The sequence below is a fragment of the Odocoileus virginianus genome, chromosome 18 (assembly GCF_023699985.2).
Source record: "Odocoileus virginianus isolate 20LAN1187 ecotype Illinois chromosome 18, Ovbor_1.2, whole genome shotgun sequence".
Taxonomy (NCBI): Eukaryota; Metazoa; Chordata; class Mammalia; order Artiodactyla; family Cervidae; genus Odocoileus; species Odocoileus virginianus.
Window position 1 is genome coordinate 33,457,568 of NC_069691.1, and position 23,282 is coordinate 33,480,849.

A 23,282-nucleotide genomic window follows, 5' to 3' on the forward strand; every position below is an offset into this window, starting at 1 on the left:
ACATGTCCTTTGCAAATATTTTTGTTTTGCAATAGACTATTCTATATGTTGATAAGTTTGGAATTCATAAATTTTGTAAATAAGTGAGACAATGTTTGTGAAATGCTTACCTAAAGCTAGGTACTCAATGCTTTTCATTAAATGCTAGTTATTATTATTTTAATTCAGTAGTAAAGCAAATTAGTATAAATTAAATAAAAATAGGGCAAAACAAATTAACTTATAATTCTTCATATCTGTGTGAAATGTGAAAAAAAATTTCTATTTATTAGGCAGTATTCACTCAGCCTCTACTTTAATAATGCCATACAATGTTGCTTGAATTTAAAGCATCTTAACTAGGTATTTAATTTATATAATATTTTAATAGTAATTGGCACAAGGCTTCACCTCCTCTTTCTACTCAAAATTTTCCTAGGAGTTTTTGATCAAAATTGCCTCTGTGAATAAATGTGAAAGAGAAGTTATGTATTAATAATGGTTAATTTAAAGAGATTAGTTCCATTTGGAGGCATTTGAATGCATACTCCACTGATCATCTCTTATCAGATTATCTATGGTCTAGCACCATACCATTATCTTCCAAGACTGTAAACTAAAAGGTACACAAGGATTTTTGATGTTAGAGAAAAAAGTTTATAAAATACTATAATTCTTAGCAAGAAAAGTTAAATTTTCAAAGATTCAAGATTCTATTTATTAAGGGCAATAGATACAATGAACTTCCACAGACAGGTGATTGATTGTCTTGATATTGCTAAACCTCTAAAACAGCACTTAAAATGGGTTAGAATAAGTAACTACATATCCTCATATATATTATACCTATAATAATTGTATGTAATTATTGAATTTAAAAAGCAGGTTACATGAGTATAGTATGGAGGACAAAAGAATAACTTTACATCTGAATAACTTGACAAACACTAATTTGGTAGTGTAATCAGGTTATGTCATTAGTCAAAACATGTTGAAAGTGTGTACCCTTGATTAGGTATGATGCTTGTGTGATATTCCGTCCCCAAATTCATAACCCCAGTCTAATCATGATAAAAACATAGACAAACTCCAATGTAGGGCCATCCTATGATAAACTTGAATAGTACTCTGTGAAACTGTCAATGTCAGCAAAAATAAAAGTCTGAGAATCTATCCCAGCCGAGTTGCTGACATGACAGGTGAAATGTATGTGGTATCCTTGAACAGAAGAGGATATTAGGTGAAAACTATGGAAATTTGAATAAAGTAATGAATTCAGTCAAAATAATATATGAAAATTAGTTCATTAATTTTAATAAATATATCATATTCATTTTAGTTGTTAATAATAGGAGAAACTAGGTAGGTGGGAGCGGGATACACTTTATTATCTGTTCAGTTTTTCTGTAAATATAAAGCTGTTCTAAAAAATAAAGTTAGTAATAAAAAAGCAATTTAAAGTGTATATTAAAACAGTTTTCTCTGTAAAGTATGGGAAGTATATTCCAAATTTATTATTAGTGAATTCAGAGAGATGATATTATGGAGAGACTTTCATTTATATTTCCCCTGTCTGTACTGAAATTTTTACACTGCATTTTTTATTCCTTTTATTTGCAGAAAAAATACATTTTTAAAACTATTTAGTGAAATGTTCCATGTTCAATGTTAAAAATTAAGGAAATTCCTATATGTATGATGAAAATTTACCTCCATTCAGAAATAATGCTATAAATTTCAGGGTTTGGTGAAACCTATTTCTGTACAGTATTCTGTATTCTTCTATAACATGTGCTTTCCTCACTCAGCATTTATCATGTATATCTTTATCAACCTTCAGCATGATTAGAACAAAGTTAAAAGCTGGGTACAATTTTCTGTTCTTTGATTCATATTCAAAATTTCCATAGGAAATGTCTACCTGTTTATAGTCCCACCACCATGTTTTTAAGCTACAGCAGTCACAAACTGAGTCTGGCCAACCTTTTAAAATTAGATTTCTCTTAGAAATTTGAATTCTTCCATTCTTTTGAAAAATCAGTAAATCTGGCATTAGTGCACCACTTTTCTCTATGAAAACAACTGGCTGTCGCTAAATAGCTACTACCACAATTACCCTCCTTATTCCCTCAGAAATGAAAGTGACTGTGACTTGATATTTCATTTTACTTATTATTTTAAAAGTGGTCATATTACAGTAAAAGTGAAATACTTCTTCTGCATGTATCCCTAGCAAAAGGGTTAAAGGACAAGGGAGAGAAGACTACACTTCTGAAAAACTGGTAACATGCATAAGTTTCCTTGTGAAAGTAAAGTATATATCTGTATGTTCAACATGAATACAAAGTGTCCCTGTTGAAGGAATTCTAAAGCTGTAATTTAAAAACAAGCTCATTTTACTTTTTTATTTACATTATGACTCCTATGTGAGCTTGAGTTAAGTACTACTTGAATAGTATTTTCTAGTTTTGAAGTTCTGTTACTATTTTCTGTGGAATTTTAAAGGAATGGTGCCTAAATAAGAAATCTTATATTATTATAGTAGCAGTGTCCACTGTTGGACTTTTTCAGTATCTTGATAAATATTGTAATTATTTCTGATTGCAGCTTCTTGACCAAACATTCATGGTTTTTTTTATGTTCTTATCTATTGTATTATAACCTATGTTCTTATCTATTGTATTATAACCCACTAATGACTTAGAAAACTCATTTGTTAAAGAGCACAGGATTGCTTATTGGATATAACAATATAACTAAAGTCATGTTTTTCTTGTTTTTTTCTAAATTTTTGCTTGACTTTGAAAATTTATTTAAAATGTCTTTGGCAAATGATGGAATGTTAATATATTCTTTATAATTTTATTTAACAAAGCCAGAACTCCTGTTCTGAGGTTTAGGTAGCTTTTGTAAATTGTTCAGATTGGCAGGCCAATCAAAAGAAATATTTAGAAGCATCATAAAGTTGTTACAAAAGAGGAAAGAATAAATAAAAGATGTACAGTGGTTTAAAGAAGAGAAAGAATAGGTCAAAAGTCTTTTAGAGTTTGGGAAAAAAGTGCTTAAACTATTTTAATTTGATGTTCAATTCAAGCTAATAGAGTATAAATTAATGTTATAAGTGTGGTAAACATAAAATATAAACAACATTCCGAGAAAAATATATAGTGTTGTGGCAGAATAAAGATTGGGAAACATATCAGGTGACTTATGTATGAGGAAACTACAGTAGTATGTTATAGTATAACATAGTATAATATAATAGTATAGTATAGTATGCTATACTATATCTAGTATACTATATATATATAGATACTATATATATCTATACTATATATATAATAGATTATAATGGATAGTATAATGTAATAGTATGATGATAGTATACTGAGATGATATTTCTCTTTATAAAAATTATAGGTTAGGATTAGGAAAAATATGCCTATCCCCTAAAAATAAGAAAAAAATAATCAAACTTAGAAAAAGATAATATTTCTCATTGTTAGTTTGGAAGAGTTAAGCATACAGGTTTTTCTTATAATCCTTAGAAATATCATTTAGGAAGGATGGGGCTATCCATATTTTAAATGAAACCCTTTTCAGGGCTATTGCATCCATATTGATAATATTAAAATCATAAGTACTGACTTTTCTTTCCTGGAAATCAACAAATACATTGTTTCACTATCATCTAGTGTTGTTTTGTGTGTGTGTGTGAATGAATGGTTATTTTGAAATAATGTGTGTACATGGATTTTAATGGTCTCAAATATATTTGGTTAAGATGGTGGTACAATTTTGTGGAATGTTAGTTTTCATGAACAGGTTTCCTATAAACTTAATTTTCCTGTGATTTCTGTTGCTAAAATGTGGTGCTTACCATTAACAGTTTATGTGACATGGGAATGAGTTTCAAAGGAGAATAATGTAAACTCTGTTGACTTTAAAAAATCTCAGTTGAGTTGTTATTAATAAATTATAATGCATTAAAAGCTAGTTACTATAGTGCTGTTGGTTCACTTTTCTGAGGCTTATATTCAGTGGTATTGCATTGAGTATTTACTGAGGAAATACTTATGTATATAATCATTAATTTGAAATAATTTTAAAGATAAGTTGTATATATCATGCCTCCAAGCTTTAAATTTTTTCTTCTAAAAATCTGCATGACAGACGTATTTATAAAAATTTGTATACAAACTCTTGGTTATTTTATTGAAAAATGCCATTCTATAAGGTGGATAGAAGCCTAGCTAATGCAGGTTTATAGTTTATTTTTGAAATGAAATATTCTTTCTTGGAATACTTATGATTTATATAATATAATAACATATAAATATTTGCATGAATATGTAAATAATGTAAGATACATACTTTTTAAAAACAGGTTTCTCAACAGCCATCTTTATCGAGCTTAGAAACCTTAATGGTCTCACAGAAGTCTGAAATTGAGTATTTACAGGAGAAACTGAAAATAGCAAATGAAAAACTGTCAGAGAACAGATCTACCAACAAGGGTTCCTCAGACAAGAGCATCTTGACAAATACTGAAGGGAAACGTAAGGTAGGGACATTTGTCATTTTGTGAATTTGTCAGGATAAGGCTGGCAAGGCAAGTGATGAAGTTAAAAAATGAACAGCATTATTTACTTCTCTGTTTATATTTCTGAAAGCTTTTAAAAAAGATCGTGTGTCAGATGTTTTATAAAATCATGATTGAGACTGGCAAGTTTTCCCTTTTTGAAGATTGAGTAATATCTTCCTAATTTAATTAACTAAATTTATTAGTAGTAATATGCCTCTTTTGCAGTAAATTAACATTCTTACATTAAAAAGTTTTGCTAAGTATGCCTCATCTATCTAATCTATAGATAAATTAATCTAAGTAGAAATTTTAATGTGGTATTAGCCCTTAACTAAATGTTCTAATTTTTCATCAGAAGAAAAATATATCTTAATGTTTCTATTTCATTTGGATGTGATATTTAAAATACTACTCATGTGGAATATAAATTATAAATTGAAATGTAATATTAATACATGCAGTTACATATTTTCAGAGTTAAAGTTGTACCAGTGGAGAATAAGTAAATTTTTTGTACCGTGATTCTTGTTTATTAATGTCTCAGCTTTTTCTTTTCATAGTATTTATTGAATGTTCTTGTTATGCTGCAAAGATTCTATGAACATTGACTAATATAAAAAGTCAAGAATATCAGACTATAAATGTATTCTTTCTATATGAATTGAAATAAACTTTTCCTAAAAGTAAAGAATTTAAGAGGTATATTTCTCACACCTTTTACTTCAGCAGTAGAAAATATTTTTTAAAGTAGAAAATCATGTTTTCAAGATAATTGTTTCTCTTCTTTGGAATTTTCCTATGAGTAAGACAAACTGTCTTAGTAAAAGAAATATTTAAAATGAGACTCATGTTTATGTGGCATTCTTATTTACTATCTCTAATATCATTAGTAATTTTCAGAAGAATGAGCTTTATTATATATATTATCTATATATGTATATATTTAAACAAAAATGTATATATGTTTCTTGCAATTTTGGAATAGTTTCACACATTGAGCTTAATTTAAATGAAAAAAAATCCTAAAATTGAATAGAATCTAATTTGATTTTGTGCTATATGGCTGAACTTTCCAAATGTACTGCTTTGATGTTTCATTGCTTTTTAAAAAAAAATCAAGAAAATGAGAGTGATATTTTGAACAGAATTTTCTTTCTTTTTCATAAGGACATGCAGTAAGTATGGGCAATATGTTGCCCAGCTTAATAGTTGCTTTCACATATTCCTTCTCCAGATTGGTATATGAAGCGGTACATAATATAAACACACATTCTCGTCTCTAGTTAGCCACATTATAGTTAATGACCATATGGTCATTATGGTGTAAGATCTACTGTCTGTTGTATTTATATTCCTCAAGCATATTGTTCCTTCGACTTCACAGTGTGTTAAACTATTTCAAAGGGAAAGAAACCCTTTCCCTCTTGTTTCAGGTTGTCCTATCAAGTGTAACCTTGGACCCTGGTAGAGCAATTAGACCGGCCTCCATCCCCTCCTTTGTAATGAGGCTTCTTGCATTTCTGAGTCCATAACCCTTTAGTCTTCCCTAATGGGACATCATTATTCTGAAGGAAACAATGTAAATGTAAATGAATATTCTCATTAACGAGTCACAGAGAAACCTTTAGCGGTAGCACTGTGGTAATTCCGCTTGTTATTTCTCTGGTATTCCATGCAGGATTTTTTTTTTTATAATTCATTATTAGTATTCAAAATTACTTGTTCTTTAATTTTGCATGTCTTTCATAATCCAGTGTTCCAACTAGCTCAACCATGTCCTTGTTTTATTCTCGAGGAACCACCTGTGAAACGTTCAAGGTCTTTGTCCCCAAAGAGCTCTTTTGCAGACTCAGAGGAACTTAAGAAGCTGAGAAAAGCTGAAAGAAAGATTGAAAACTTAGAGAAGGCACTACAACTAAAGGTGAACATTAAATGATTTCTTTAGTAATAACCTTTCATAGGTAAGAATATACCAAAGTAAGCATTCTTTTCACAAATTACTGGTTATCATTTAATTTTCCTGAACTTAATTACATGTATAAAAAATGTATCATCAGTGTGTCTAGTTCTTACTATTTCTGAGGATCATAAAGTAGTAAAAAATTTTACTAGTTGAGAACTAAATATATATTCACTATTTTAAAATTACAGGGGATATTTTGACTCAGTATTGGAAATAAGTTTTTCATAGTTTCTCAGAGACAAAAAAAAAAAAAAAAAATAGAACTATAGCAAATGGAAAGAGAATTTCTGGTAAGAAATGTGAGTTAGCAACCATGGTGACCTAGCCCAGACTACTTAAAATTGTCCTTTATAGAAAAATTATATAGTCAACATGACAAATAAATGTTATTTTTTCCATTTCAACTGTATTTTTCTCAAAATATAAGATAGTTTGAGTTCATGTTCTACCAGTCTTTAAGAATCATAAATCTTTATTGTTCTATCTTTAAGAGTTTGTACTTTCCAACTCAAAATTTGTGAATTATTTTTCTCAGAAGAAGGTGGTTGTGTGTAGGGAAGCGCTTTTATGTGACTATAATGAGGGCTTAATTTTTCTGTGAATTTAATATGGCTAAAGTTGTCATTCTTCATTCACAACTATTGGGAAGCCAACACTATTTGAGATTTAGCCATTTAACTGAATCTCAAATAGTTTTATAATATTCTATGGAAAGGCCAATTTATACATGGTGAGAATCCATATATTTAAAGCTTAGATTCTTTGTCATATAAATGATTCGTCGGAGGAAAATGTTCTTACTTACATTATTTGTGCAATAGAGCAAAATATAATTTAGAGGAATAGTTAGCCATAAGCCACAACTAATAGTATTTTTTTCTGCTTTTCCCAAATAATTGTTTTATATTTATTGAGTTAAACTATTAGTTCAAAAACAAAGGATAATTATCATCTATTGTTACTCTCCAAAATAAAATTGTTGCAGGAAGGGGGACCCCTTGCAGGGCCTGAGAGTGGGCTCTTGTCTTACACTGGGCAGTGAATAGTAAGAGACTTTATTGGGCAGAGGTGGCTGGGTGGAGAGCAGTAGGATAAGGGAACCCAGGAGAACTGTTCTGCCAAGTGGCTCAAAGTCTCTGGTTTTATGGCGATGGGATGAGTTTCCGGGTTGTCTTTGGCTAATCATTCTGACTCAGAGTCCTTCCTGGTGGTGTACGCATTGCTCAGCCAGGATGGTACCAGCAAGAAGGATTCTGGGAGATGGTCGGACATGTATTTCCTTTTGACCTTTCCTGAACGCCTCTGGTTAGTGTTGGCTTGTTAGTTCCGTGTTCCTCAACGGATCTCCTGTTGTAAAATAACTCAGGCAGATAGTTACTGTGATGCCTGGCCAGGATGGGCAGTTTCAGTCATTGTGCTTCCCCTAACAAAATGATCAGATGACATCAACTTGCTAGCATTTAGCCTACTTGAAATTTATACCCCTGCAGTTATTTGCTCATTTTTACTCATTTGTAATGTATTGGCTTATGCAATTAGCTAAGCATTGTGCAGTCACTTGTATAAGAGGAGAAAAATAATGCTGCTGAGAGAGTAGTTAGAATCTAGTGTATTAGTGTAAATGTGTAGGTATTCACAGGATATTATGGGCATGTTTACGATGCCATCATCCTTCTTTTTCATAATCGTTGAAATTCACATACGAAGCCACCTTCTATCCTCTGTTAATCTGATTCTCTAAAAAAATAGAAGCAATAAAATATAATCGTTTAGTCTTCCCTAAATGAGGTACCATTATTCTGAAATACATATGTGTGTGTGTGTGTGTGTGTGTGTGTGTGTGTATATGTATGTATATGTAGGTAGATACAAGGATTGACTGATTTACTCTAACAAGAATTGGCTTATACGATCACTTGATTATGGAGTCAGAGATCCAAGATCTGTAGATGTTAAGCTGGAAATCCAGGAGAGATAATAGTATAGTTCCAGCCTGAGTCCACAGGCCTGAGAACCAGGAGAGCTGTTGATGTAAGTTCCAGTCCCATTCTGAAATCTGAAAGCAGACCGGTATCCTAGGTCAAAGACCGTCAAGCAGAAAGAACGAATCCTTTCTTCCTCATTCTTTTATTCTGTTCAAGCCCTCAGTTGGTTGGATGAAGCCCATCAGTTTGGGGAGGGAAATCTGCTATATTTAGTCTGTTGATTCAAAAGTTAATTTCATACAAAAACACTCTCACAGATACACCCAGAAATAGTGGTTAACTTGGGGGATCAAGATAACATAAAAATATAACCATCACATATCCCATTTAATAGTAGAGGACCTCCACTTTGCCCCCAAAAGTCTGAGTCTTCTTGTTTTTGCCAGGAATCAGTAGAGCAGTTTCAGACATTTTTAAGTCTATTTTCTTCCACTTCTTGAATTTCTTGTTTCAGAGAGCCTCAGAAACATACTAAATTATCTGCTCATTCTTTTTTTCTAACAACAGCTCTTTGGGATGAGGCCTCAAGTTTATTTTTAGAGTAAAATTACTTTTCATATAATTTCTTTTTCATTTATATTTTTCTGTATCTTCTTTCAAGGTAATTGATAATCTTGAATTTCAAATGTTTGTTTTCTTTCACAGATTTGCAAAATAAGCAAAAAAAAAATGAGAGCAAATTTTGCTTCTTTGTATTTTGTCATTTGGAGGAAAGAATTTCTCATTTTAATAGAACAAAATAGTTAAATGAAAAAGGCACTCTGATGGCATTTAGCAAAATGTCCACAGGCTCCTCTGTCCATGGAGTTCTCCAGCCAAGAATACTGGAGTGAGTTGCCATTCCCTTCTCCAGGGGATCTTCCTAACCCAGGTGTTTAACTTGGGTCTCCTGTATTGCAAGCGGATTCTTTACCACCTGAGCCACCAGGGAAGATCTTGGGTAAATAAAACATGTATAGTAAAGCAACTCTAAGACAAGTAGTTGGGAACAGGGCACTTTTTAATTTACAACCTGACTTTAGTGAGTATAACTCATATTTAGTGAAGACAGAGGACTTGTTTCTATCTTCTCCAGCATTAGGCAATGTTACTAATACTATCATTATTATTCATGTACATGTGAGTATAAGATAGGAATTGATGATGCATTTGTTTCCTGGGGCTGCTGTGACAAGCTACTATTAATATAAACTGGCTAGTTTAAAAGAACAGAAATGTTTTGTGTCAAATTCTGGATGCTAGAGAAGTCCAAAATCAAGCTGTCAAAGGGTTATTAGTTCCTACTGAGGTCTGTGTGGGAAAAATCTGTTCCATTCCTTTTCCTGATAGATGGCCTTCTCCTTATGTCTTCACATCACCTTCCCTCTATTAATGTCTCTTTCTCTGCCTAAATTTCTCCTTTTTATGAAGACCAGTCATATTGGATTAGGACCCACCCTTATCTCATTTTGGAGGTCCCCTCGTGGTTCAGACTGTAAAGAGTTTGCCTGCAATGCAGGAGACCTAGGTTCGATCCTTGAGGCAGGAAGATTCCCTGGAGAAGGAAATGGCAACCCACTCCAATATTCTTGCCTGGGAAATCCCTTGTTTATAGGAACCTGGCAGGCTACAGTTCATGGAGTCGCAAAGAGTGGAACAGGATTGAGCAACTAACACTTTCACTTTCTCATTTTAACTTGCTTACCTCTATAAAGACTCTATCTCCAACAAAATCACAAAATCACAGTCAACTTCTGAGGTAGTAGGGGTTAGCACTCCAACATAACTTCTTGGAGAGATTTATTTCAACCCATAACAGTGTCTTGTGGTTTTTAAAATACGTTGGGATCATGGAGCTCTTTTGAAGACCATTCCCCACTAATACACATTGAATATTTGTCATACTCTTTCCATGCTGGTATTGTTTTGAACCCTGTTCTGCAAGAAGCTAACGGGAACATGACAGACAAAATGTTCTTTGCTTAATTATATAAGCAGTGGATTAATATCTTTCTATTTTTGTGATCCTTTAGTATATCAAGGTGCATTGTGAATCTGTAGGAAGGTAGAGATAAATTGTTTCCCAGATTTACTTTATACCTATTAATATTTCCTCAAGGACTGTTGTTCCATGGAAGTTACTCTTGAAAACACTAAAGATAGAAGACATGTTCCATAACATGGTAGGTAGCTTTACGGTCCCAAGTTGATCACTGTGGTGGATTGAAGGAAGGAAGGGAAGGTCAAAGAAGTTTCAGGAGCCTGTGGTACATATGTATATAAACTCTGATACATTGATATGCTATTTGTACATATTATTTTAATACTGAATGTTATATAAATATTAACACATCGTCTTACTAAGCTCTGTTTTGTGGCTAGTTGTATCTGTTTTCAAGAGGGGCAACCAGTGATGTAATTGTAGAGACAATAGTAATAAAGATGTAAGCTATTATAAAAATCCTATCCATTTTCAAATCCTGACTTCATGGGTATAGTGAATTATAAAATGTAATTTGGAAAACAAAGCATCAGAGCTTTATGAAATTCTTACTGTCTTTAAATTACTAATGCTGTGAACCTGTGCTTTACTGACTTTCATGCATTTGGCAATTTTATTCTTTTAGGACTTTTCTGTGCCATTTAATAATATCAGTATGTCCTTTGAGTACAGTTTATGTCTTTTATTTTTCAATGCTCTAATATTCATGAAGTTTATACATTCTGCTGAAGTTATACATCATGGACTCCTTGGTATTTTATAAAAGTTTTTTTTTTTAATTTAAAAAACCTTGCTACCATACGCTGAAGATTGAGCCACTGTTTCATTAATAGTGTTCATGCTCTTATTGCCGTATACTGTCAAGAAGCCTTTGAGCAAACTAGATGATTCGATCAAGAAACATTTCTGTTCTTACCATTTCAAAAGTAGAATTATAAACATCATTAAAGAAAGTAAATTAATACAGCTTTGCTATTTTCTAGTGTTTTAGCCATTAAGACTTGTTTGTACACAGAAGTTAGAACCTCTAGTTTAATGCAAAATACGCAAGAAGGTATTCTGTAAATATTTTATTGAATGACCTAGTAAGTGGACCTAATTCAGCGACAATCCATGGGGAACTTTAGGATGTGTCCTCAAAGGAAAATGTAGTAATTAGTGATATTAAATATATTTTTCAGTTTTTATAGTTGATTTTGTTCTAAGATCTTTGAGGATATTTCCCAAATGATGTACTGTTGTTTAGAGTTAGGCTATCATAAGGCCGATGGGACTTAAATAATCATATTGCAAGCTACAGTAAACTTGAATTTGTTAGAATAAGAAAAAAATTAATTTTACTATTCTTTTTAAATATTTCTTTTGAGATATCCAACTTTTGACTGATAATTTCAGCCAGCATCTGTTCTTGCAGTTAAGTTGGTAAAGTCATTTTTCTTTGAGCTATATATGTACACTCTGTCTTGTATTTACATTTTTATAAAATTTTACTGTTTCTGAAGTAGGCTAAAGGAATGATCGTCTCTAAGACCAATTTGACCCATGTATTATAATTTGATAACAGTTTTATCAAAGCAGAAAAATGTAATATAATTATTATTTTAAGTTGTCTATCAAGTCAATTTACAAAATAATATTTAGTTTGATTTTGTTTTAATAGTTTGGATTTTAAGAATTTTATAAGAATTATGTCTTTTAAAATTTTATAAGAATAAAAAATTTATACAAATTTTTAAGAATTATAAGAATTATATAAACATTCTAGTAGTAGGTATAATTATGAAGCATGTAAAATTAAAGGAGAAAGCTTATCAATAAAACTGTTTTCCTAATTGCTACTTAATTGAAGGAATCACTTATTTCACTTACTGTAAGAAAACCTAAACTATTTACTGATAGTGGTTATATTATGCTAAAGGTTTAGGAATCAGAAGTGGCCACATCAGATTCTTTGGTTAATTGCTATGCCTAGTACAGAGCCTGGTACATGGTGATTGATATGTAGAACTTTTTATTGAGTTGTTGTTTAGTCGCTAAGTTGTGTCCCCATGGACTGTAGTATCCCAGAGGAATGGGATGGGGAGGGAGGTGGGAGGGGGGATAGGGATGGGGAACACATGTAAATTCATGGCTGATTCATGTCAATGTATGGCAAAACCACTACAATATTGTAAAGTAATTAGCCTCCAACTAATAAAAATAAATGGAAAAAATTTTTTTTAATTAAAAAAATAAAAAAATAAATAGAATTGTCTAACAGTATTCAGTTTATATGCTTATTTCAAAATTGTTTTGACATGAATCTAATGTATGTAAATTTATTATAATTAAATTATTTTATTTATATTATAATGTATCATTTAAATTCCTCATAAATTTTATTCATTCATAAATAGAATCCTAATAAGAATATTTAACTTTTGTTCATTTATGAGAAAAGATTATTGATTATCATTCTTATATTTGGCTAACTTAAATTATTTCACATCTGTGAAAATGAGAAGTTTATTGGTCAAAGAGATCAGATTGTTTACCAACAGTATGGGAAACTCAAGATCAAATTTACATCATTCTTTGTGTCTTAGAAGAAGAGATATCAGTAGCTCCTATTTTGAAGATGCAGAAATTGAAACACACTGGATTTAAGTAGATTGTCAAGGTAAAATTTAGTAAATTTGAGCAGCAGGTGTTGAACTCTTAGCAGCACTTACCACCCTGCATATAATATGTTCTTAGTATATGGTTCTTCACTTAAAACAAAATTGAATTCAGTATCTTGAATTTTTAATCATGATATTACACCATATTACTTTTTAGCAAGTAACTATGCAGTGGCTATGATTCATATCTCCTAAAATTCTTTAGGATAACATTTATTCTAATTTCCCCTGTTCAGAGATAGCATTTTTGTCGAGCACTTGCATTCCCGTGTGATGTATGGACCACTTGGTACACACATGGCTCAAATACTTCCTAGTAACTACTTAAGAGAATTATTGAAGTTATCCTCTAGATGTATATTCAGATTATAATGACGACATATCTATACTGTTGAGACAGGTAGAATTGGAGAAAAATAATTCTGACTCTGTAAGATATTATTTCGTTGTTGTAATGAGAGACCGGTAAGTCAGTGAAACCATAAATTTGGCTTATAAATGATAAGGGCATCAGAGTTAGTTCTTGGGAAGAGGACAGAGTAAAAAACTCACTTGCTTTGTGCCTCTCTTGGGTAAGAACAGACCTGGTAGCTTTGCCTGTATGTTAACTTCACTTAATTTTGTTATCATGGTATAAATTTCTGTGTTCTTTTCCACATTCTATAGTAAAAGAAATTGAATTAATTTAAATAGTGTTCTTAAGATTATGCAGCTACCAGGAGAAAACTTCAAGAATGGAATTCAGATCTTTCTGGCTGCCATGTTCCCACTCCTCTCAGCTTACTATAATTTTAGAGAGCACTGGTTACCTGCACTGAATAAGTATGCAAGTTCTTTCATACAGAAAATGAAGAGTTTAAAAAACAAATTTGAAATGACCAGGGTAAAATAAAAGACTCATCACCTTACTTATTTTACTTTGAGAAACACAGTTCATGAGTAACATAAATACATCCCCTGAGGACTGACAGTTTGGCCTATATATATGTTCATTTTATGGTTATGTTGAAAAGTGAAGATTTATGCATGTGTTTTATTTAAAACATTTAGAAGTCATTGACTATAACTGTCTACCCTAGTAATATTTGAACTGTCTATTCTGATTTCTTCAAGAGTGCTGAGTCCAACATTCCCATTTCAGTTCTTTATGTTTCAACCCACAATGTTAAACTGGGTCACTTTTAACATAGGTCCAAACTGATTTTCTTCCTCCTGTGTAATCTTTGTGCATTTTAACAAACTAATTATGAATCCATGGGTTAGAGAACTGGTCTTATTATGATTAGTGTCCTTGTACTAATTATATGTGCACTTACAAATAACAAAATAGTCATACTTTATGTATGGACAAATTTTGGAAAAGAAAAAACTTTTAATATGTAAGATTGATCCAGAAATATGTGTATATATCTAATTAACAAAAAGGAAAGAATGAAATTAATTTGATGCCAGAATTTTGAGATTACTTAAATGACTTTTCAAAATGCAGTGAGTATCTCAAATTTATCAAGTAAATCTGTTCTTTGACCTTAGGAATAAATGATTACTACATTAATATATTTGTAATAAATTGTAAATAAATCAAAAATTTACTTCTGCTTAAATGATTATTACAAATTATATTTACATGCTATTTTCTTTTGAATTTTATACTTAGATTGGTAGTCTTTTATCTGTAACATTATGCTTATGTATTCTTCAAACTTGTATACTTGCTTTTTTGTGTTCTACAGAACCAAGAAAATGATGAGCTAAGAGATGCCCATGAAAAACGCAAAGAAAGGCTACAGATGTTACAGACCAACTACAGAGCAGTAAAAGAGCAATTAAAACAGTGGGAAGAAGGCAGTGGCATGTGAGTTACATAGCTCATAAAGGCATTTCCCTAAATATTAACTAGAATGGAGTAGCATCATATAGGTGCTTTAATGGCTTTTGTTTGATTTGAAAGAAATCATTTCATAGTCAGATCTTTAGTGAGAATCTTTACATAGAGAATATAATAAATGAAAATAGAAATGTTTATAATAACTATGCATTTTCCTATAATTTGCAGAAATCATGAGCATAGATGATGAATTATTGTATATACTTTTAATATCTATAGAATAACTTAATAAAAGTATATCTTAAAGCAAAAATAGTTCATATCCATGTGATTAAAAAACTACTTTAAATAAACAAAATGCTGATGTTACAATGTATATAACTCAAAGTGTTTACTTATTTGAAATATATGAGAAATATGAAATTAACATGTGTAGTTAACTGTCTTAAAACTATTTCAACCTAGTATGCAGTTTGAAAATCTTTACTATCCATCAGTTAGTTCTGCAGCTTATCTGAATGAATGGGCGGTCTCAGTTCAATTGCTCCGAACAGGTGTTCAGATCTTGGTTAGTCGTAAGTGGCTCCCCTGTTAACAGTATCAACAGAGGGCAAAGGACTGAATGAGTACAGAAAAATCTACTACCCTCTCATCTTCTGAGATAGATCCTTTAGGGCAATGTTGATGATACACATTGGTCTGTTCTATAGAGAAATACTGTTTCTAAATTGGCCAGTACAGCACTTTTACAAAATAAAAATGAAGAGTTTGTTTTATGTACAGAAAATGAGAACATAAAGGGCATTTGGCATGTTTTGTAGATAATTGTCACATCTAATTTTTTTTGTTGAAGAACAGAAAGTGTTTCATATCGCTTGTCAATAAACTAATGTTAAATCTGTTTGTCCTGGGTTTAGCCTCTGTGACTTAGCAGGCACTTTCTAGTAGTCACCAGAAGGATGAAGACTACTTGCTAACTATCTGATGTTCACTGATAACTGCTTATTTTAAGACAAAACACATAAACCACAGTCAGACTGGTTGGAAGCAAGTTCTAGATGTGTGGATTGCTTATAGTCCTTTTTTAGAAACTGTGACATTTTTGCAATGTATGTTTTATTACTAGTAGAATGAATGAGAGAAATAGACCAGAGAATATCATGTGTCCAATTAAAAGTTTACTTTCCATAGTAGCAGTTTAGGAAATCATGATCTAAGATTTTAATTTCTACATGCTTAGGTTTTAGGAAATTCTTTCCATAGTGAACCTCAATAGAAATTGGGTACCTATGTGACACTAGCTATACTTCAAGAGAAGTCTCAATTCCAAATGATTACCCTGAAGTTATGGCATGAATATCATTAGAAAGTTAATTTCAATAAAAAGTCTCATTTCATTTGTAAGAAAAAAAAGGAGATACTTAGTAGATATTTTTCAATTTTAGGGAATGTGTAAATGAATTTTATTGCACTTTGAACATGTTAAGTAAGAAAGCAATTTCAATTTAAAAACAGGATGGAAATCAGGAAAGTAAAGAGAGTAGATCCTCAACAACTTCAACATGAAGATTCTGATGCTGTATGGAATGAACTGGCCTATTTCAAAAGGGAGAACCAGGAGCTAATGATTCAAAAGTAAGTTTCTTTTTTAAATAATGTGTGCTTAGGTAAACATCTGAGAGAAATGTTTTCTATCTTAAAGGCCATGAGAGAAATTCGTTGTAAAATTTAGAAAATGAAATAATCTGGTTTGCCAGTAAAAGTAAAGAAAAAAGATTGACTTTTTAATATATATGTATGTATAATGCAATAACAAGTTGCACATTTGCTAGCTCTTGCCGAAACTGTATTATATGATCTAGGGATTGTGTTAATTAATGTGGCTCTCATCTGTTGGAAGTGTCGCTCTTCATTAGCCTGTATTTTAGACACTGCCGTGCTTCATTTCTGGAATGAGGTGGAGAGGGGATAACCTAGCCAGCCATCCTTGTTTGATCTCCTAGATACATACGCGATGCAGAATGCCTGAGCTCTCTTGGTTCCCTGCCCTGTCCTGCTAATCCCAGCTGAGCTCATTATGGTGTAGCCTTGCTGCTATTCTTGGAGCCAGAGCTGTCCAAGCTAATTACTGGTAGCAGCAGAACTGCCTGTTAAGGGTCTGGTATGGATCTGCTAACATGGTCCTTGGTAGTGACCTGCAAACGACACGAGGGAATTGCTTTCTTTCTTGCTGTGCACTGTGTGTCCTTTGGGCTTAATGCTGATCCCTCCACATAGGTCTTTTAGCTGCCCTAAGTATAAAAAACTTGATGAAGGATACTCATATTTTAGAAAACATACAGTTTGCTTCCTTGATCTTCTAATTCACAGCCTATTATATTCAGCTTGCCATAGAAAGAGCACTTTTTTGGGGAAACAAAAAAGAGTTAGACCAACATAATTAGCCTTTTTTGCTACTTAGCTATTTCTTTATTTAATTTTTGATAATTCAGATGATGTGATTTTTTTTGAAAGACAGGATGTCTTTTAGATTACTAGAATTTAGTATCATGTGGCATAATGTAATTAAAGATCATTGAATTGTCATCCCTGTATTAGAATCTTATTTTACATATTATATAATAATACATGGAACTTAAGTTACCACCTTTTCCATGTGATGATAAACTTTTGAAGAAATGATCACATCAGATTTGAATATATACTTCTAATTATCTCTTAAAATGCACTATACTCTATTAATATTAAATGATTGATGCTGATAATAAAGTTTATCTTGCAAATTTTTATAGATTTTATGGATTTGTCCCAGATATGTTCCCTGAGAGTTGTTGATAGCTTTGTTGAGATATAATTCACAAGGCATGTAGTTCACCCAGTGGTTTTTAGAATATTCAGGTAGCTGTATACCCATCATCACAATAAATTTTAGATATTTTCATTACTCACTCCCTCAAAAAACCGTATATAGTTTACCTGTTACCTGCATTGCTTCCCACCCTTTAGCTAACCACTAATCTGCTTTCTGTGTCTATAGATTTACCTATTCTGGACATCTCATATAAATGGAATCATATAATATATGGTTCTTTGTGACTAAGTTCTTTCACTTACCATAATATTTTCATAGGGTTTATCTGTGGTATAGCATGTGTTAGTACTTTCTCTGACAATCTTTAGTGATCTTTTTGGATAAAATGAATTAGGTATGAAACCTAATCTAACTAATCATGAGACTAATCTAATCCAGAAAACACAAGCAGAGGTTAGTTGTCAGTGGTGTTTATTTGGGGTTTATTTTATTCATCAATGAACTAGAACTAAAGAAAAAATAATAAAGCCTTTTAAAAAAAGTTTTGAAACTTTTAGAATCCTAGTCTGTTCACCCTGAAATATGTGTGTGTCACAAGTATCTCTATAAATTAAATTTTCTATCATTTATCAGTTGAATGCTGAGTCATTAACAGTGTGGATTTTTCCTCCTGAAATTCATTTAAATTTATTAATGTGATACTCATTGTAAGATAGCTATTTTCAGATCAGTTTTAATTTATTAAAAAATAGTGAAGTTTGAGGTGATAACCTTTAAGAGTGCTAAATATCAGTATAAACTTTTGGTCATGTAATGATGTTTTGGGGGTGGTGGGTTATTTTGTGAAACATTTATTCAGTTAAGAATTGTGTTTTGAGTTACTGCTGTGTGTGCTGTGTGTGTGACAGGCAGTCTGCTTGGTGAATGAAATGAGAACATCAAACTTCCAGTCTCAGGGAGCTTTCTTGGAAACATGTTCAGTATTAAGTGTTCTAATGAAATATGATGTTAAAAATTAAACTTGAAGTATCATGTGCTGTGCTGTGCTTAGTCACTCAGTCGTGTCTGATTCTTTTTGACCACATGGACTGTAGCCCACCAGGCTCCTCTGGCCATGGGATTCTCCAGACAAGAATACTAGAGTGGATGGCCATGCCTCCTCATCCTCCAGGAGATCTTCCCAACCTAGGGATCGAACCCAGGTCTCCCACATTGCAGGTGATTCTTTACTGTCTGAGCCACCAAGGAAACCCAAGAATACTGGAGTGGGTAGCCTATCCCTTCTCTAGGGTATCTTCCCAACCTAGGAATCAAACTGGGGTCTCCTGCATTGCAAGCAGATGTTTTACTAAGCTAGGAGGGAAGCCCCAGAAGTATCATAATGAAACAATAAGAAAGGAAACATGGAAACATGTCTTCTTATTCATTGAAGTTAGTTTGCACATAAAGACTGAATTTTTTTTGTTTTTAATTTATATATAGTACATGTTCAGCATAGTATTTTGAGTTATAACACACATATACAAATAGATTTGAGTAACTATGACCACAGTCAGGATACAGCCTAGTTCTATCATCTCAAAAAATTTCCTAGTCCTACCCACTTGTAGTCAAATCCTCCCACCATCCCTAACACCTGACAACCACTGATTTGTTCTCCTTCCCTAGAGCTTTGCCTTTTTTTCAGAATGTCATGTGCATGGAAACATATAAGCTATAACTTTTTGAAACTGGCTTCTTTCATTTGGTATAATGCCTTTGAGATTTATTCATGTTGGTTCATCCAGTTTGTTCCTTTTTTTTTTTTTTTTTGCTAAATGATATTGCATCATATGGCTTCCCTGGTGGTTCAATGGTAAAGAATCCTTCTGCAAAGCAGTAGACACAGGTTCGATCCCTGGGTCAGGAAGATTCCTAGGAAGAGGACATGGCAACCCACTCTAGTATTCTTGCCTGGGAAATCCCATGGACAGAGGAGTCTGGTGGACTACAGTCAGTGGGGTCAAAGAGTTGGACTTGACTTAGTAACAAAACAACAAGAAAATTTCATTGTATAGATTTGCTACAGTTTGTCTGTCTCTTGAAGACTACTTGGGTCCTTTCTAGATTTTTGCGACTATGTATAATTTTCTGCTGCAAATAGATTTTTATGTGAACATAGCTTTTTGATTCTTTAGAGTAAATACCCATAGTAGGGAGTGACCCTACTATGTGTATCTTTGATGTACTTTTAACTAAGAAACTGCCAAACTGTTTTCCAGAGTGGCTATGCCATTCTTATTCCTCTCAGGAATTCATATGAGCCTGTTGCTCCATGTTTTTGTCAGCACTTTTTTAAGACCATTCCCACAGGAGTGTATTGATATTCCATTGTGATATCAATTTGTATTTCCCTAATGACTAATGGTAATGACCTTTCACATGCTTATTTTCTGCCTTTATATTTTCTAATTTTACAAATGTCTCTTCAACTCTTTTTTTGATTGTTTATTAAATAATACTTATTATTTATATATTCTATATGCAAGAGCTTAATCAAATATATGATTTGCAAAAATCAATATATGATTTCTCCCAGTCTGTATATTGCCTTTTTATTCCTAGAATAGTGTCTTTTGCATGACAAAAGGTTTAATTTGGTAAAGTTCAACTTTCTAATCGATTTTCTTTTATGGACTATGGCTTTGATGTCATATCTAATATCTATTTTTCTGACCTGAAGTCACAAGTATTTATCCAGTGTTTTCTCTTGAAAAGCTTTCTATTTAGCTCTGCAATTCATTTTTAGTTAAGTTCCGTATAGGGTATGAGTTATAGGTTGAAGTTCATTATTTACAAAGATAAATGTCCAGTCGTATCAACATCATTTTTGGAAAGACTATTCCTTCTCCAGTAAATTGCTTTTGTAACTGTTAAATATCAGCTGACTATATTTCTGTGGGTATATTACAAGACTCTCTTTTATTCCATTAATATGAATTTCTAAACTTCTGTGAACCCTACACTGTTTTGATTTCTGCAACTATATAATAAGCCTTGAACTCAGTGTGAGTCAAACAGCTTTATTGTTTTTCAAATTGTTTTGGCTTTTCTGATCCCTTTGCTTTTCCATAAAAGTTCTACCTGTAAAAATAGTTTTAAAAAATAGCTTGAAAACCAAAATCTTGTGGGAATTTTGACTGAAATTGTGCTTAGAGAATTGACATATTAACCACATATTAACACATATTAACCACATATTAACCACTCTATTCCATGAATACTTAATTTGTTGAGATTTTCTTTTATCAGTGTTTTATAGTTTTAGCATGCAGTTTCTGTATGTCTAATACTGTTGTTGCATGCATGCATGCTAAGTTGCATTCAACTCTTTGTGACTCTATGGACTATATATAGCCCACCAGGCTCCTTTGTTTACAGGATTCTTGAGGCAAGAATACTGGAGTGAGTTCCCATGCCATTCTCCAAGAGATCTTCCCGACCCAGGGATCAAACCCACATCTCTTATGTCTCCTGAATTGGCAGACAGGTTCTTTACCAGTGCACCACCTGGGAAGCTGCTGTTGTTAAATTTGTACAAAGTAACTTTTGAAGCTATTATGAATGGTATTATGACTTTAGTTTTGGTTTCTGATTGTATATTGCCAGTATGTAGGAATGTTATATTTTTACATGTTGACATTATATCATACATTATTGATATATTATAACAAAATCTACTGTTATTATTTTCTAATTCCTCAGTTTCCCTTTTCCTCCTTTCCTATATGTCACTTGAACTTATTTTTAGAATTAGGTTTTTATTTATCTCTAAGGTTTAGTGCTTTTCTTTAGACTGTCTTTTAAGGTAGGCCAAACATTCTCTTAATTTTTCTTTACCTAAATGTCTTCACCTTCGTTTATAAGAGATATTTCCAGTGGATAGAGTATTCTAGGTTGGCAATTTTTTTTTTTTTTGGCTCTGGAAGACTATACCACTTCCTTCTGGCCTCCATGGTTTCTGATGAGAAATACTTTGTTAGTTGAATCGTTGCTCCCTTGAAAGTAATACAGCATTCTCTCTAGGTATTTTTAACAATTTTTCCTTTTTCTTAACTTTTAAAATTTTGATTATGATATGTTTTGGCACAGATTTGTTTCTGTTTATTCTTTTGGGAGTTTTATACTTTCCTTGAATCTCTAAATATGTACCTTTTATCAAATTTGGGTAGTTTTGGCCATTATTCAAATATTTTTTTCAACCCCACATTATTCTTAGTCTGGGACTCAGTTAATATATATGTTATATCTTTTAGCATTGTCCTGCTGGTCTCTGAAGCTTTGTTCATTTTACTTTTTAGACTATTTTATCTCCATTGTCCAAACTGGGTAATTTTTATTGTTCTGTCTTCAAAATTCTTCCCTCCTTTGTCTGGCATCTCTTATTTAGCCCATGCAGTAAGGGTTTTTTTTTAATTTTTTTTATTTTAGGTATTGTGATTTCAGTTCTAGAATGTTTGATTTTTCTTTATATCTCTTATTTATTTGCTGAGATTTTCTATTTTTTTCAAGATTATACATAACCATTCATTGGAGCATTTTAATCATGGCTGTTTTAAAATCCTTATCAAGTAATTCTGACTTGTTTTTTATCTTGCTATCATTTCTTAGTTATTTCACAATCAAGTTGAGATCTTCTTTGTTCTTGGTATGATAAGTGATTTTAAGTGGTCTCTTGGATATTGTAGTATTATGTTTTGAGACCCTGGATCTTATTTAACTCTTTTACTTTAGCAAACCTCTGATGACATCTTGCCTGAAGGAGAAGGTCACACTGTTACTGCCAGGAAGGGTGGGAGTCCTAACTGCTAACTTGAGCCCTGCTGACATCACATTGAAGGTGGTGTGGAAGGATGCCTCATTGCCACTTGATGGAATTCCAGGCTTCTTATCTGGTTTCATTGATAGAAAGAGCGAGGCTGTTTTCTTCTTCTTTCTCCAGTGGTATATGGCTAGAGTAGAGGTGGTTATTATCAATAAGATTTCTGTCCTGCTAGTCTGTCCCTTTCCTGGTTCTTTGGCTTGAGAGAGCAGACTTTCCTTGAGACATTTTGTTTGTGTCTTTTGGCATTTCTCCAGTACTAAATCGAGAATTTTAGGAGGAAAGAAGAAAGCCATGAAACTTGTCACTGTGATTTGTTCTTCTAGTATTGTTCCTCACTCCTAAGGTCCTTATCCTATCCTTCTCTTTGCCTTTCAGAGTCTTCCTGTATTTGTTTTATGTACAGATTTTCCTCAGCTGTTGATGAGGTTCTGTCTTGATAAGCCCATCCTAAGTTTAACATATTGTAAGTTTAAAAAGCATTTAATATACCTTCCCTGAATGCTTGCTAAGTCACTTTTGTGTCCAACTCTTTGTGACTCCATGGGCTGTAGCATGCCATGCTCTTGTGTTCAAGGAATTCTCCATGAAAGAATATTGGAGTGGGTTGCTATACCCTACTCTAGGG

General features: G+C 32.3%; 1 protein-coding gene across 1 annotated transcript in view; it reads left to right on the forward strand.

Annotated features, from left to right (window-relative positions):
- CNTLN (centlein) overlaps positions 1 to 23,282 on the forward strand; it is a 316,478-nt gene that overhangs the window by 161,491 nt on the left and 131,705 nt on the right. The window contains exons 9-12 of the mRNA XM_070480550.1: positions 4,367 to 4,543; positions 6,360 to 6,485; positions 14,887 to 15,008; positions 16,497 to 16,616. Of these exons, the coding sequence (XP_070336651.1) occupies positions 4,367 to 4,543; positions 6,360 to 6,485; positions 14,887 to 15,008; positions 16,497 to 16,616 (545 nt within the window). The remainder of the gene's footprint in view (positions 1 to 4,366; positions 4,544 to 6,359; positions 6,486 to 14,886; positions 15,009 to 16,496; positions 16,617 to 23,282) is intronic.